This window comes from Dipodomys spectabilis, unplaced genomic scaffold, assembly GCF_019054845.1.
Source record: "Dipodomys spectabilis isolate Male_0828 unplaced genomic scaffold, ASM1905484v1 ptg000006l, whole genome shotgun sequence".
Lineage (NCBI taxonomy): Eukaryota > Metazoa > Chordata > Mammalia > Rodentia > Heteromyidae > Dipodomys > Dipodomys spectabilis.
Window position 1 is genome coordinate 12,984,080 of NW_024870683.1, and position 13,940 is coordinate 12,998,019.

General features: G+C 37.5%; 1 protein-coding gene across 3 annotated transcripts; it reads right to left on the bottom strand.

Annotated features, from left to right (window-relative positions):
- Positions 1-1,503: 1,503 nt before the first annotated feature.
- On the bottom strand, positions 1,504-10,450 carry LOC122123761 (bile acid-CoA:amino acid N-acyltransferase-like). Of its 3 annotated transcripts, none has more exons than XM_042698198.1 (4): positions 10,221-10,450; positions 8,272-8,773; positions 3,984-4,186; positions 1,504-2,914 (listed from the first exon to the last, which is right to left on the bottom strand). In XM_042698198.1, the coding sequence occupies exons 2-4, from the start codon at positions 8,732-8,734 to the stop codon at positions 2,321-2,323; spliced, it is 1,260 nt and encodes a 419-aa protein (XP_042554132.1). In that variant the 5' UTR covers positions 8,735-8,773; positions 10,221-10,450; the 3' UTR covers positions 1,504-2,320. The 3 variants fall into 3 exon arrangements, with proteins under 3 accessions (XP_042554132.1, XP_042554141.1, XP_042554151.1); XM_042698207.1 differs by having other exon boundaries at positions 8,272-8,785; XM_042698217.1 differs by having other exon boundaries at positions 8,272-8,650; positions 10,221-10,449.
- Between the last annotated feature and the right edge of the window lie 3,490 nt (positions 10,451-13,940).

The following is a 13,940-nucleotide window of genomic DNA, read 5'->3' on the forward strand; positions in this document are numbered from 1 at the left end:
TTAATTCTCTTAAAGTGATATCAACACCAATATGCTTACATAAAACATCAGCATCACAATTCATAGCTATTTATCTCAAAATACAGACAAACCAATCTGGAACTGGACACATGGCTCAAGTGATAGAGTGACAGCCATGAGTAAGCAAGAACTTTTGGCCCTAACTTCAAGCCCCAGTTCTCTTTTTCTCTCTCTTCTTCTCTTGTCTGTCTGTCTGTATCTCTCTCACACACACACATACCCATCCACACACACACACATGTATACACATATCCAGATTTAAGACTAATATAAATATTTGGTATGCAAAATGTTCAACTGCCAAGTGAAACTTACAAATATTACACCAACCCTGAATACCTCCAGGATTATTGTTGTGGTTTAGACAAGAAGTGTCTCCCTAAAAGGTTCATGTTTTGAACTTTGGAGCTCAGATAATAGCACAACTGAGAACTGATATGGTCATGGGGTCACTAACTGAATGGACTATTAGGAAATGGGACCTAATTGGAGAAAGTAGGTCACTGGGGACAAATCTTTGAAGGTATATCTTGTCCTTGGCAATTTTGTGTGTCTTTCTCTCTTCCCACTGCCTACCATGAGGTGAGCCACTTTGCTCCCCAACACACTCCCTGAACCACACAGAGGCTCAGCAGTAATGAAGTCACGTGACCACGAGTTGAACTCTCTGCAACAGCTAAAAAAAATCCTTTCTCTTTTAAATCATTTTTCTTCTGTATTTTGTCCCACTGACAAAAAAAGTGACTAACATGATTACAAATCTGAGAAAAAAAAAAACAGTTAAAGACGAGAAAAATGTACACATACTACTAAGGGTACAAACCTTTGTTATTCAAGAGACTGTTGAATTTATACATTCTGGTGATGTCCAAAAAAAAAAAAGCACACAAAAAATCCCAAATGGTCTTAGTTTTGAGAAGAGTCCATAAAATATAAATTGAGGCATATATATCAGGCTAAATTTACTGGTTAGAAGAGTCAAAGTGAGGTATTCTGATTGACCATGGGTGTGAAATGTAACCACTTCTCCGAATAAGAGATGAGAAAGGGTAATTGTGCCACCCTGAATAAACAGAATTATTTTAATTGAAATAGTATTAGAAAGCAAATAGAAGGAAGTAAGTTTAGGCAGGCACAGCAGAAAAGGATCATCCTGTGCTTTCTGCTCTTCAGATTCTTTACTGGCTCACCCATCATACCTCCAAAATGATTCAGAATTGTTTCTACTGATTCTTCTTTCCTTGATTATTACCTTTCACTTTTATTGTAACTCAATAACTCAGGAATATTTGAACCACATATGTGACCTTTTGCTCTGTCTATACTCAGAGTCATTGAATTCATTAGGTTCCATGGACCCAGAAAATATTTTTGTGTTGTCAGTAGGTTAAGGATAGTCTTTTACATTTGTAAAATGCTTGAAAGAGAATCTTAAAAATTGCTTTTGGGGTGAATAAAATTTATGACAGGGAAACTTTAATATCCTTTAATAAATGTTTAATTGTAACACAGACACTATCATTCATTACACATTATCTTTGCTGATTTTGTGTTAAAGTATCAAAGTAAGACATAGTAGTCTAGACCTCTGGCCCACAAAGCTTAAAATATTCATTCTCTGGTAGTTTACAGAAAAAATATACTAGCTCCTAATTCAGAAAGGTAACTAGTTCCCAATATTATGACTACTTCCCTGAGATACAATTTTATGGGTCTTGATTTCCCCTTCAAATCATTGAGGATACAAACTGTTGTACATTTTGAAGCACAAACATAATTTTGTTAGCTTTCATTAACTTATTGATCATAAATGGTTCAATGATCTTATGGACGTGTTTACAAATTGCCTTAAAATACCCAGCTTGAGTTTCTAATAATAATAAAGCAACTATGAAAATATGCATGTTATTTTCATGAAGCAATTTCAAAAATATTTTGAAATGTGATCAGTTTGAATTTTAGGAAACAAATGGCATCTAATTGTTTTCAGTTTGTTTTTATAAGCCTAAGATTTCTGTGACTGATCATCGATTATCTTTATTCTCTTGATAATTGCTATGGCTGAGAATTGCTCTGCTGACAATATTTAGGGCAGGTACGTTTACTTCTTCAAATGTTGGACTCCCAATGTCTATTTGGTTAAGTGGAAATCATTTTCCCCCTTTCTCAGTCCTTCTGCCCTGTTCTCATTTTAACTTCTTTATTACAAGAAGAGATCAAAGCTGTTCCTCCATAAACACTGAGACAAGGTGCTAATAAAGAAATTTACGTCTCTGTTTCTAAGGCATATCTAGTCTTTTCAGAGTTGACTGGTCTTCACTGGCACAAGGTGCTTCCTGAGAAATTTCTGAATCTCCTGCCAAGAATGTTCCTGTGCAGCTGCATGTGGGATAACCTCTCCTCCCCAGTGGATGGCTGTGGTCAAGGAGTTGAGCTTTGAGGCACGGCACAGTGGAGTATAGGGAGGTTCTATCAGGTGACCTGCCCCAGGGTAAGATAGCAATGTCCAGTTGTTCTTCCCATGTCTCCTCAGCTGTTCCTTGGCTTGTTCAGCATGTAATTTGCTGTTGATATTCTTATCGTCTTCTCCCACAATGAAGAGAAAATGTCCCTGAGCCTTTTCAATAGGAAGAAAATAACGGCTATCCTTACATCCAGTTTCAGCATAAACTTGATAAAACTCTACAAATCCAAAGACATCACTGGATTGCAGGTGTAAAGAGTAAGGGGTGGGCTTTATGATCTTGTCACGGTATATATGTGGAACATCAATAATGAAGTTAGGACCATTAATGAGCACAGTGGCTGTGACTTGTTTTAGGTGAATAGCCAAAGAGAGTCCAATCTCTGCTCCTCTGCATATAGAGATTATCCCAATGCCTGGGCCCAAGACCTGAAAATAAAATGGAAACAAAATGGACTCTTTCCTTCAGTTAGGAAATGCACTATCTCAATCAAGAAGTTGGGTGAGAAATGAGAACAAAGTAAGCAAAAAAAAATCCTCATCCATATATTTATATAAACCATTTCTAGAGTTCTGGAATACAGAACTCTGTATTACTGAATATTGAATTCTATGAATTTACAAAGAAATATTATAGTTACTGTCACACTTTACTGCCTATATATTATGGATTCGACATTGTGTTTTATTATGAGTTCAAGATGCTTTCAAGAAATAACAATATAGAGGAGAAAAAAAAATAGTATTGTGAACAATGGTCAGGGGGCTAACCAATGGGTAAACTTGGTTGCACAAAATCCGAGTCTCTAAAGATTCGGAGGAGTGGGCACCTTACAGCGAGAGAAGAAGTAGAAATTAATAAGACAGAATATGAAACTTGAATAAAGTCGTTGGCTTGCTTGCTTTCCAAAAGATCTTGAAAGGGGGCTTAGTTCAGCTTTCTTTTTATTGTTAGTCATCAAATAAGCACTAGAAAGGCACAATATCTTATCATCAAGGAGCTCTCTGCCAGATGGAGAGATGAGGGAAGAAAGGAAAGCTTAGATAATCAGAGGATCATAAATTCTCTGACATAAGAATGCACACAGATAAGCCGGCTAACCCAGTAAATGCAAAGGTGGGTTTCCATGGTGTAATCTCTTTGAACAATTAACAGACAGCTCAACAAAATAAAGACCAAGTAGCTGAAACCTGTCTTGTCTAAGGGGAGTGGGACTTTCAAGAAGGGTAGAAGAATGGAGAGAGGAATCAAGGGAGGAATAAAGATGTAAATGCATATGTACCCATATGAAAATGGAACTGGGGAACTTAAGGGGACAGCCTGAGCTGGGATAGACCAGGAAGGGATAATGGAAGAGATGACACTAATCAAGATGCACTGTATACATAAATTGACCTGCAGAATTGAAACGCCTTTGTACAACTAATTTAAAGATAATAAAAATGAAAAATACAAACAACATTGGGACTAACATCTACTAAAGAATAAAAAAATTACCTTTGGATGTCTCAGTAGTAAGTTGGCAGCTTCCTCAAAATACTCCAGATCTACCTTTTCAAGTACAAAGGGCAGGTCGTCATAGCTATGGTAGGCCAAGGCCAAGGTAACAAAGCCATGACTGGCCAAGAGACTGGCCCTGAATTCAATCAGGCCTCCAATACCACCAAACAAATCAATGACCCCTGGGAACTTGCCCTCTCCTGAAAATTAAAAAACAAACAAACAAACAAACAAAACACACAGTACAGTTATTAATAAAATATGAAACCACAAAGAAGAAATGCATCCAAATTTTGAAATGAGTATATATGTGTCTCCCTCCTCCCTCTGAAGCTGTAAAGTTTGTTTTCAACATAGTATCTTGTACATCTCATTGCTACAATGGGTTAACCTGGATTCTTGGTTCAGCATTTTGTCATTTTTCCTTCCCCTCTCAAATTAGAAAATCTATATATAAGATGCAGGCACCGGAATCAAATACAGTGAAAACAGGGGTTATACCATGGGGGAAGAACATATAAAAGAAACCAAAAAAAAATCACACAGTACATTAAGAACAACAGCAACAAAAGTAAAACTTTTTGTGTCCCTATCTTGGGGTTCATTTCCCTTGGCATCATTTTTTTTTAATTTAATTTTATTTTATTTGAGAACATACTGTACAATGTATTTTAATGTTTTTTTCTTTCAAGCTTTGCCTTTTAAAGCATGTGTTTCCTTTATATGTCTGGGGATATTTTTTTAATTTAATTTAATTTTATTTGTGAACATACTGTACAGAGGGGTTACAATTACATGGGCAGGATAATGCGTACATTTCTTACCAAGCATTGCAGCCTCCTCCTTTGGTTTACCCTTCACATCCCTTCCCAGCCTCCCCCCTCCCCCCCAATCCCAATCCTTCTCCTTCCACCACCTCCCCCCCTCCCCCCGCACCGACGTTGTAAAGCTCGTTTTGGACATGACAACTTGTACTTCTCAGTGTTGCAACAGGTCCACCTGTATCCTTAAACAACTGGTTTTTCCCCATCTCCTCCACAAGTTATACTGACATCAAATATAGTGAAAGCAGGGGTTATACTGTGGGGGAGGGACATACAAAGCAACAAAGAGATAATCTTATAAATGCGTTAGAAACACATGCATGAAAGAAAAAACCATTAAAATACATATCTAAGGGTTCATTTTCCTGACATTATTATCCCTTGGCATCATTTTATATGGTCATATGTACATAGCTTTTGATCTTTTCTGCTTGTCTCTAGACATTTTCTTACGAATCATATTCCTAGACCTGTTTAATCTCTGAAGCCAAGGAAAATGGGGCTTATTTCTATAGTTTTGCTATAAACAAAGCCATAAAAGTTGTGCTAAAGTTTTTGTTTTGTTTTGTTTTTTGTCAGTCATGGGGCTTGAACTTTGGGCCTGGGTACAGTCCCTCAGCTCTACAGCTGAAGGTGAGCACTCTACCACTTGAGCCACAGCACCACTTCTGGTTTTCTGGTGGTTAATTGGAGATAAGAGTCTCACGGGCTTTACTGCTGGGCTGGCTTTGAGCCATGATCCTCAGATCTCAGCTTCCTTGGTAGCTAGGATTACAGGTGTGAGCCACTGGTGCCCAGCAAGCTTTTAAACTTCTAATATATGTACAAATAAATTTCAAGAAACCTACCAAAGTCCTAAAATGAGATACTAGATGTGGTATGTCCATTCATATGTGTATTTTATTGATGGGAGATGCTCTAGCATCTGAAATGTCCCCCAAAGTCATGTCGTGTGTCCCAGGGTGGCAATACTGGCATGTGGTGGGACCTTTAAGACTTGAATTCTAATGGGTGGTCTTCAGGTCATTGAGAGGATACTTTGCAGGAGGTGGTGGGACCCCATCTTCTTATTCCTGTCTTTTGCTTCTTAACCATGAGGCAAGCAGTTGTTCCCTACCACATATGCCTACCACGAGGTGCCGCTTTGCTCAAAGCAATGAGGCCAACCAATTGTGCACCGAAGCCTCTACAATTGTGATCTAAACTTTTTTCTTAACTATGTTTATATCAAATATTTGTTACAGTAATAGAAACTGACTGTCAAATAGGAGGAAATCACAGATTTAATTTTTCAAAGAAGTATATGGCTCAAAAAAAATTGAAGCAATTACATTGGCTCAAACCCAGATGGAACATTCTATTATATTTATCTGAGTAACCAGTGATGGGGTCTTCCACCCAAGCAGATGTAAATGATGAATCATTCATTCAATAATAGAGAGTATTCTCTGTTCCCTTCAACCTAATACAGCCTAAAACACACCAATGGTTAATGAAAGAAAGGATGATCAGAGTATCATTCTACTTACACTTGGGTAAGGAGAGGGGGGGAGAGAGGGAGAGAGAGTGAAGGAGAGAGAGAGTGCACTGGTATTTGAACTCAGGGCTTGGGTGCCATCTCTTAGCTTTTTGTTCAAGGCTATCACTTTACCACTTGAGTCACAATTCTACTTCCTCTACTTTCTCTCAGGCAGCTTATCTTTTTTCAAAATAAAGTAATGCCCACGCCCTGAAAGAAATTCACAGTGCACTTACATGAGCATTCTATTCGTATAAGTGTATTTTTAATAACATTCATTGAAAAGTAGTGATTTGGCTAAAGGTGAATTGAGAATAAAAAATTACTTTCCTGGGCTGGGAAGGTGGCTCAGTGGTAGAGCGCTTGCCTTGCATGCCTGAGGCCCTGAGTTTGATTCCTCAGCACCACATAAGCAAAAAGAAAAAAGCCAGAAGTGGCGCTGTGGCTCAAGTAGTAGAGCGCTAACCTTGAGCTGAAGAGCTGAGGGACAGCGCCCAGGCCCAGAGTTCAGGCCCCACGACTGGACCAAAAAAAAAAAATTTACTTTCCTTTGAAAAAGGAAATAACAAAATACTTAATATATATTTTATTCAAAAATGGTATTTGAGCAAATCTGTAAAAAGTCTTTTGCATTTTCTGTAGAAAAGGAGACATTTATTTTGAAATAAATACCCCTTGTCTTACCAGAATATTGAGTTGAGAAATGTTTTGAGACTTCTGAGTTGTATATGCTTAACCTCTTCCTTACCACATACAGCTCATCTCTCCTTTGTATGCCCACAGAACAAACACCTGAAGTAAGAGTCCTAGCACATGCAATGTCCCCACTGGTTAACACATAGCACACCATGAATCAGCACTTCAACTCAAGGTAAAAGGCCTGAAACAACACACACATTTTTAACAGAGGTGGAATACTAGAGGAACAAAACTTTGTGCTACTTACTTCCTGCTCTTTTCTTTGATCTTCTACTTTTTCAGTCCATCACATCATAAACTTGCTTTCATCCAATTGTTTCTAACATATTTATAAGATGATTTCTTTGTTGCTTTGTATGTCCCTCCCCTATAATATAAGCCCTGCTTTCACTGAATTTGATGTCGGTATAATTTGTGGAGGGAAAGGGAAAAAACAAATTGTTTAAATAGGGATACAGGTGGATCCATTGCAACAATGAGATGTACAAGTCGTTATGTCGAAAAAGGAACTTTACAAGTTTGGGGGGGGGGGGGTGGAAGGAATGGGAAGGGGAAACAAAGGAGGAGGCAACCATGCTTGATAGGAAATGCACTCATTATCTTGCCCATGTAATTGTAACTCCTCTGTATGGTATTTTCACAATAAAAAAAATAAACGTGTTGTGTCAACAATGCAATAACATAAGGTGTTATCTAACAAGACAGAGCTGGGACATGGTTGTCATATTATCAACATGAGTGTCTTCGGATAGTCAAGTTTTAATGAATATAAATTTAGCATAATACCCAAAGTTTTGGAAATCTCAGAATGGAAGGACTCCTTAAATTATCATATCCTGGGGCTGGGAAGGTGGCTCAGTGGTAGAGCGCTTGCCTTGCATGCATGAGGCCCTGGGTTCGATTCCTCAGCACGACATAAACACAAAGAAAAAAAGCCGGAATTAGCGCTGTGGCTCAAGTGGTAGAGTGCTAGCCTTGAGCTGAAGAGCTGAGGAACAGCGCCCAGGCCCAGAGTTCAGGCCCCACAACCGGACCCCCCCCCCAAAAAAAAATTATCATATCCTTAGACAAACTCCAGAACTACTGTGATGAAACTTAGGTTTTTAGTGCAATTACTACCACACTCCTGTTTTGATCCTTAATTTTGAAGGCAGGAAATCAGTTCAGCTCAATTCCTATTGGAATAAGGCATTTGAAAGAGGAAAAAGATATGGATAACAACAACTAGAAACATTCTTCTCACCTGGAGGGACAAAGAGGGCTCCCCGAAGACGACCTTCCTTTATCAAGATCCGTGTGACCCCGGGCGCCACATACCACCTTTCCAAAGTCAGGCTGGCCTTCGGAACACTGTGAGCATTTTTTAATGGCAGTTGTGGTTCAGAAAGTTTCAATTGGATCTGGAAGGGACTATTCATCACATCTTTTTTCAGCAGTCGAGTTAAAAGATTTTCAGGTTTCAAGGACCAGAAAAGACCCATGGGGTGGATGCCTACGTAGTCACCTCCAAGGGAAGGATCACGCTCCAAGTCTACTTCACCCGCTTCGTTGGCCCTAAAGAAGGCCTGAGAACGAAACACGTCTTCCTTCTCATCTTTCATTGATGCCTGAAAACACACCGTCTGAAAAGGGATCAGGCCTGTAACGCGGATCCGCACTGGCTCATCAGCAAGTGCACTGAGAGGTGTCGCTATGATTTGAACCATTTTGGCAGTGTGGCTTCTTGGGTGATTCTTCAGAAATATCTTCAACAAAGCCCCCAAAGGGAAAGGAAAAACGATGAATGAAAGAAAATACTGATGAAGTGAATGAATAGTGAAATAGGATGGCAATTACACCTCTTAGAACTGTTTTAAACTTTTAGCAAATATTCTGTTACAAAATATTCTGCTACAATATTAATCTTGTAATACAAGACATCTGAGAGATTAAGTTGATTATTTATTTATTTATTTATTTCTTGCCAGTCCTGGGGCTTGAACTCAAGGGCCAGAGCACTGTCCCTGAACTTTTTTGTTCAAAGCTACTAGCATTCTAGCACTTGAGCTATAACTCCATTTGTGGCTTCTTGGTAGATAATTGGAAAGACTAGAAACATGGTCATAAAACAAAGATCTCCCCCCAGAAGTGCATTTATATCAGGATCTTCTGCTAAGAAAGGTCCAATCCCCCACCCAAATAAGTAAATAAAAATGAAAGCCAGAAGCAACTCAATCAAATCAAGTTACAATGAAGGGGCAATGCAGCTCAAGCTCCAATCAGAATGACACAGCCCCCAATTCCAATATTTTGGCGGAATAGGGGTATGTTCTTTCTTGGAGGTAAATATTAGTTTTTCAGTCATAATTTTATATAAACTAGTCAGAATTCAATTATGAGAGCTGCAACCTCTTTGTACATCACTTTTATGATAAAATTAAATTATAAAAAGGAAATCAGTGGATAAGACATTGCTTCTGTTTCCTAAGAGGCCTAAAACAAGTGATTTTTTAGCTCAAAAGTACCTTATTTTACTTTTTACAATAGTCAAGAAATTGAATACTTAGGGTTACATAGAGTTATACAGAAGAGTCAGAAACACAATGCATATCTCCAATTCTTAGTCAAAGTGATTAGTAGTTTAACAGAATTTATCAGGGGTCTACATATGATAACCACTAGAAGATTAGGTGACTAAAAGATTAGGTTCTAAAATAGCTCAGGGTGTAGAATTCCTCCTATACATTAATCTCATTAAACATCACATAATCAGCCAAACAGAAAGAAATAAATTGGAAAGTCATTAATTTTAGTCCATTTGCATTTGTTTTGGTGTTTTCTATCAAAATGATGGTTGCTATCAGAAAACATTCCTGAGTTGCATAAATAGGTCTAATAATAATAGTCCAGCTTTAAAAAATATTTTATAGAATTTAATCCTAGTAGGTCACTAATTGTACTTTAAACAAATTATTTCTAAACCTACAAGCAAAATATAAACAAGACCCCAATTTCCAGATAGATTTTTCCAATATTTTACAAAATATTATTAGAAAGAGGGAGACACATTAATGGGTTAGTAAGGATAGAATAAAGTGATTTCTTGTACTCTTTCTCTTCAAAACACATAATTAGAGATTGGTACTCTCATTATTAGTAAGTTGCTATTAACATTCATTCTAATAATAAATCTGCCTGAAAAGCTACTCTTACCTGAACACCTTTGGGTATTCCACAGCTGTTTGAATTAGAGGTCTAGTTGATTATTAGCAGAAAGACTGTCTTTGTAAACTGCTAAGTCACAAAAACTAGATTAAACAACCAGATTTAAACCTGTTTTAATCATTACAGAAAAATATCCTTGTCCTCTTGAGCTTTCTTTCCAGCAAAAGATTGTCCTTACTTAAGACCAGAGCTCAAGTCTTTTATAGTTTAATAACACCACAGCACCAGTGTCACCACCACTGTTACCACCCACTCCTTGCTCCACTATTAATTATTAACTTTCAGTAAATTCAGCCTCCTCCTGTTTTTTATTCTTTTCATTTTGTATTTTCCAAATGCCTTCCTCTTACAGGTAGTCTTTAGAATTTGCCCACATTTACTCATTTTACATTTATATTTACTCATTTACTCATTTTCTACTTTTTGTTTGATCTTTACTTTAAAAAAATAAATTTATGGTATTGTTATTGTAAAGGTGATGTAGAGAGGTTACAGTTATATAAGTCAGATAATGAGTACATTTCTTTTGAACATTTCTTGTTCTCTCCCAGTTGGTCCCTCCTATCTCCATCCATAAGTTGTACAGTTAATTTTCAACATAGAGTCTAGTATTACTGCTGCCTTTGTTCACACTTCGTTCCTTCCTTTCTGTGTCCACCCTCTTTACCCTTACCAAAACACATAAACTTAGAAACAAAAGATACAAAAATCAAAAGCAGCAACAAAGGAAAAAAACCTCTGTTTCCATTTCTTGGAGTTCATTTCGCTAAGTATTATTTTAAATGATCATATGCACATAACTATTGAGCCTTTGTGATCCTTTCCTAAGAATAGCCTCCTTTGGTCTCACTATGTGAATATCTAGAAACCTGTATAATGTCCCTGAATAATACATGTTCCAATGTATTTTTTGTCTTTTACCATCCAGGGTGTGTATTTGTGGATCTTTACTTCTATTAGCACCATTTTGGCACATCTGACCTACAAATAAAGAAGTCAAGGCAACTACAGGAAAGGGCTATGATTTGTAATGGATTTTACACTTTGCAGAGGCCACAGCAGCTGGGAACTATAAATGTGGTCATGAAAACCAACTTCTTCTAGGGCTTTATCCTTCACTCAGAATTTTAAGATACTTAAATCAAGCGATTTCCTTTCTTTTCTCATCTAATTCACAGGTTTTTTGTTTTTTTGTTTTTTGGTCATGGGGCTCGAACTCTGGGCTTGGGTGCTGTCCCTGCGCTCTTCAGCTCAAGGTCAGTGCTGTACCTTTTGAGCCACACCGCCACTTCCAGTTTTCTAATGGTTTATTGGAGATTAGAGTCTCACAGACTCTCCTGCCCGGGCTGGCTTTGAACCGTGAGCCTCAGATCTCAGCCTCCTGAGTAGCTAGGATTACAGGTGTGAGCCCCCGACAGTCAGCTTACACAGGTTCTTGACATAGCTGTAGATGATAGTGAATTAACGAGCAAATGAAAGGGGAAAAAAATAACAGTAACAGTCACCTGAGTCTTCTTTATCTGAAGAAATGGGTAGCACTTAAAAAGTGCAAATCTAAAAAAAAAAAAAAAGATTGGTAAGCAGAAAATGAAGAAAACATGAACTACTGAAACAGAAAATAAACATTAGAAAAAATTACAGAAAAGTTGTTTGCTTGGAAAAATCAATGAAATCAGCAAACTCTACCTGTTAGCCTGACCTAATTTAAAAAAGATAGAAAACAAATAAAATGGCACCTAGAATGAAAGCTTATCATGAAAGCTGCAATAGACACTAAAAGGAAAAGGGGGGGGGATATTCTGACCACATTTATGTAAACGATTATCACAATTGAGGTTATTGAATAAATTAATTGAAAAAGTAATATTGAAAAACGGTTTCAGATGAAAGAAAATAGAATAGTGAAGCTATCTAATATCTAATAAATAACTAAATGAACCGCAACGGATTCCTAGATTGGAGATGTCTTAACATATGGTATATATACACAATGGTATTCTATGCTTCCATCTGAAAAAATGACATGGCCCGATTTGTAAGGAAATGGAAAGACTTGGAAAAAATTATACTAAGCAGAGTACAGCAGACCTAAAGAAACAGGCTGCATGGTTTCCCTCAATTGTAATAAGTAGAATGTGCCTCTAAATCTACAAGTAAACCCAATGGATAGTAAAAGACAAATAATTACACCTGGACATAATTAATTAATAGCAATCTAAACATTCACACAGTGCAAACAAAGGAGGATATTCTTTTTTTTAATATTTTTATTGTGAAGATACTGTACAGAGGGGTTGAAGTAAGGTAGTGAGTACATTTCCTATCGAGCATTGTTAACCCCTCTTTTGTTCTTTCCCCTACTATCCCTTCCATCCCCACCCCCCAACTCCCCTCACCGAAGTTGTAAAGTTCATTTTCAACATAGTGTCTTGTGTGAATCATTGTTGGAATGAGCCAACCTGTATCCTTGTTTCAGCATTTTGTTATTTCCCTCCTCCTCCCCAAATTAGAAAAATGTACATTCAAGATGCATGGCACCATAATTAAATACAGTGAAAACAGGGGTTACACCATAGTGGGGAAGAACATACAAAAGAAACAAAAACAATCACATAGTACATTAAACACAACAGCAACAAAGAAAAAAAACCTCGTGTCCATATCTTGGGGTTCATTTTGCTTAGCATCATCTTATATAGTCATATGTACATCGCTTGTGACCTTTTCTGCTTCTCTGGTAAGATTATCCTAGATGTAAACTAGTTATTGCAAATAAGGGAAACCATGGGACCTATGTTTCTTTGGGCCTGGCTTTACTTCACTTAGTATAATTTTTTTCCAATTTTTTTCATTTCCTAACAAATAGGGGGATGTCATTCTTTCTGATGGAGGCATAGAATTCCATTATATCTATATCTATATGTGTGTACACATATAGATATATATATATCAAATTTTCTTGATCCATGCTCAACTTCTCTAGCCATAAAAGAAATGCAAATCAAAACAACATTGAGATTCCACCTCACCCCAGTTAGAATGGCTAAAATCAAGAACTCTAATAACAACAGATGCTGGAGGGGATGTGGGTAAAAAGAGAACCCTACAGCATTGGTTGGTGGGAGTGTAAACTTGTCCAACCACTCTGGAAAGTAGTATGGAGGTTCTTCAAAAGACTCCACATAGAGCTTCCCTATGACCCAGCAATCCCACTTTTGGGGATTTACCCAAAGGATTACAAACAGGCCATACTAAAGCTATCAGCACAACTATGTTTATTGCATCATTATTTACCATAGCTAAAGTACGGAACCAACCCAGATGCCCCTCAGAAGGAGGATATTCTTAGGAGAGGATCACAAGGCTCAATAGCTGTGTGTAAGATCATATAAAATGATGCCTATCAAAGTGAACTCCAAGAAATATGAGGGTTTTTTTTTTTTGTTATACTATTTGCACTTCTTTCTTTTCTTCTCTGTTTTTTTCCTCTGGTTTATTGCCTTCTGTCGCTGTTTTTTATTTGTGTACCCTTTGTCTTTTATATAAGTTTATCTGATTTAGGAAGGGGAAGGGAAGCACATAGAAATGGTAGAACAAAGGGTGAACCAATTCAGCAGTGAAACCTACTAGACACTATGTTGGAAATGAACTATACAACTTCAGGGGGTGAGGGGAGGAAAATTGGGAGAGGAAAAACTGGGAAAGGAA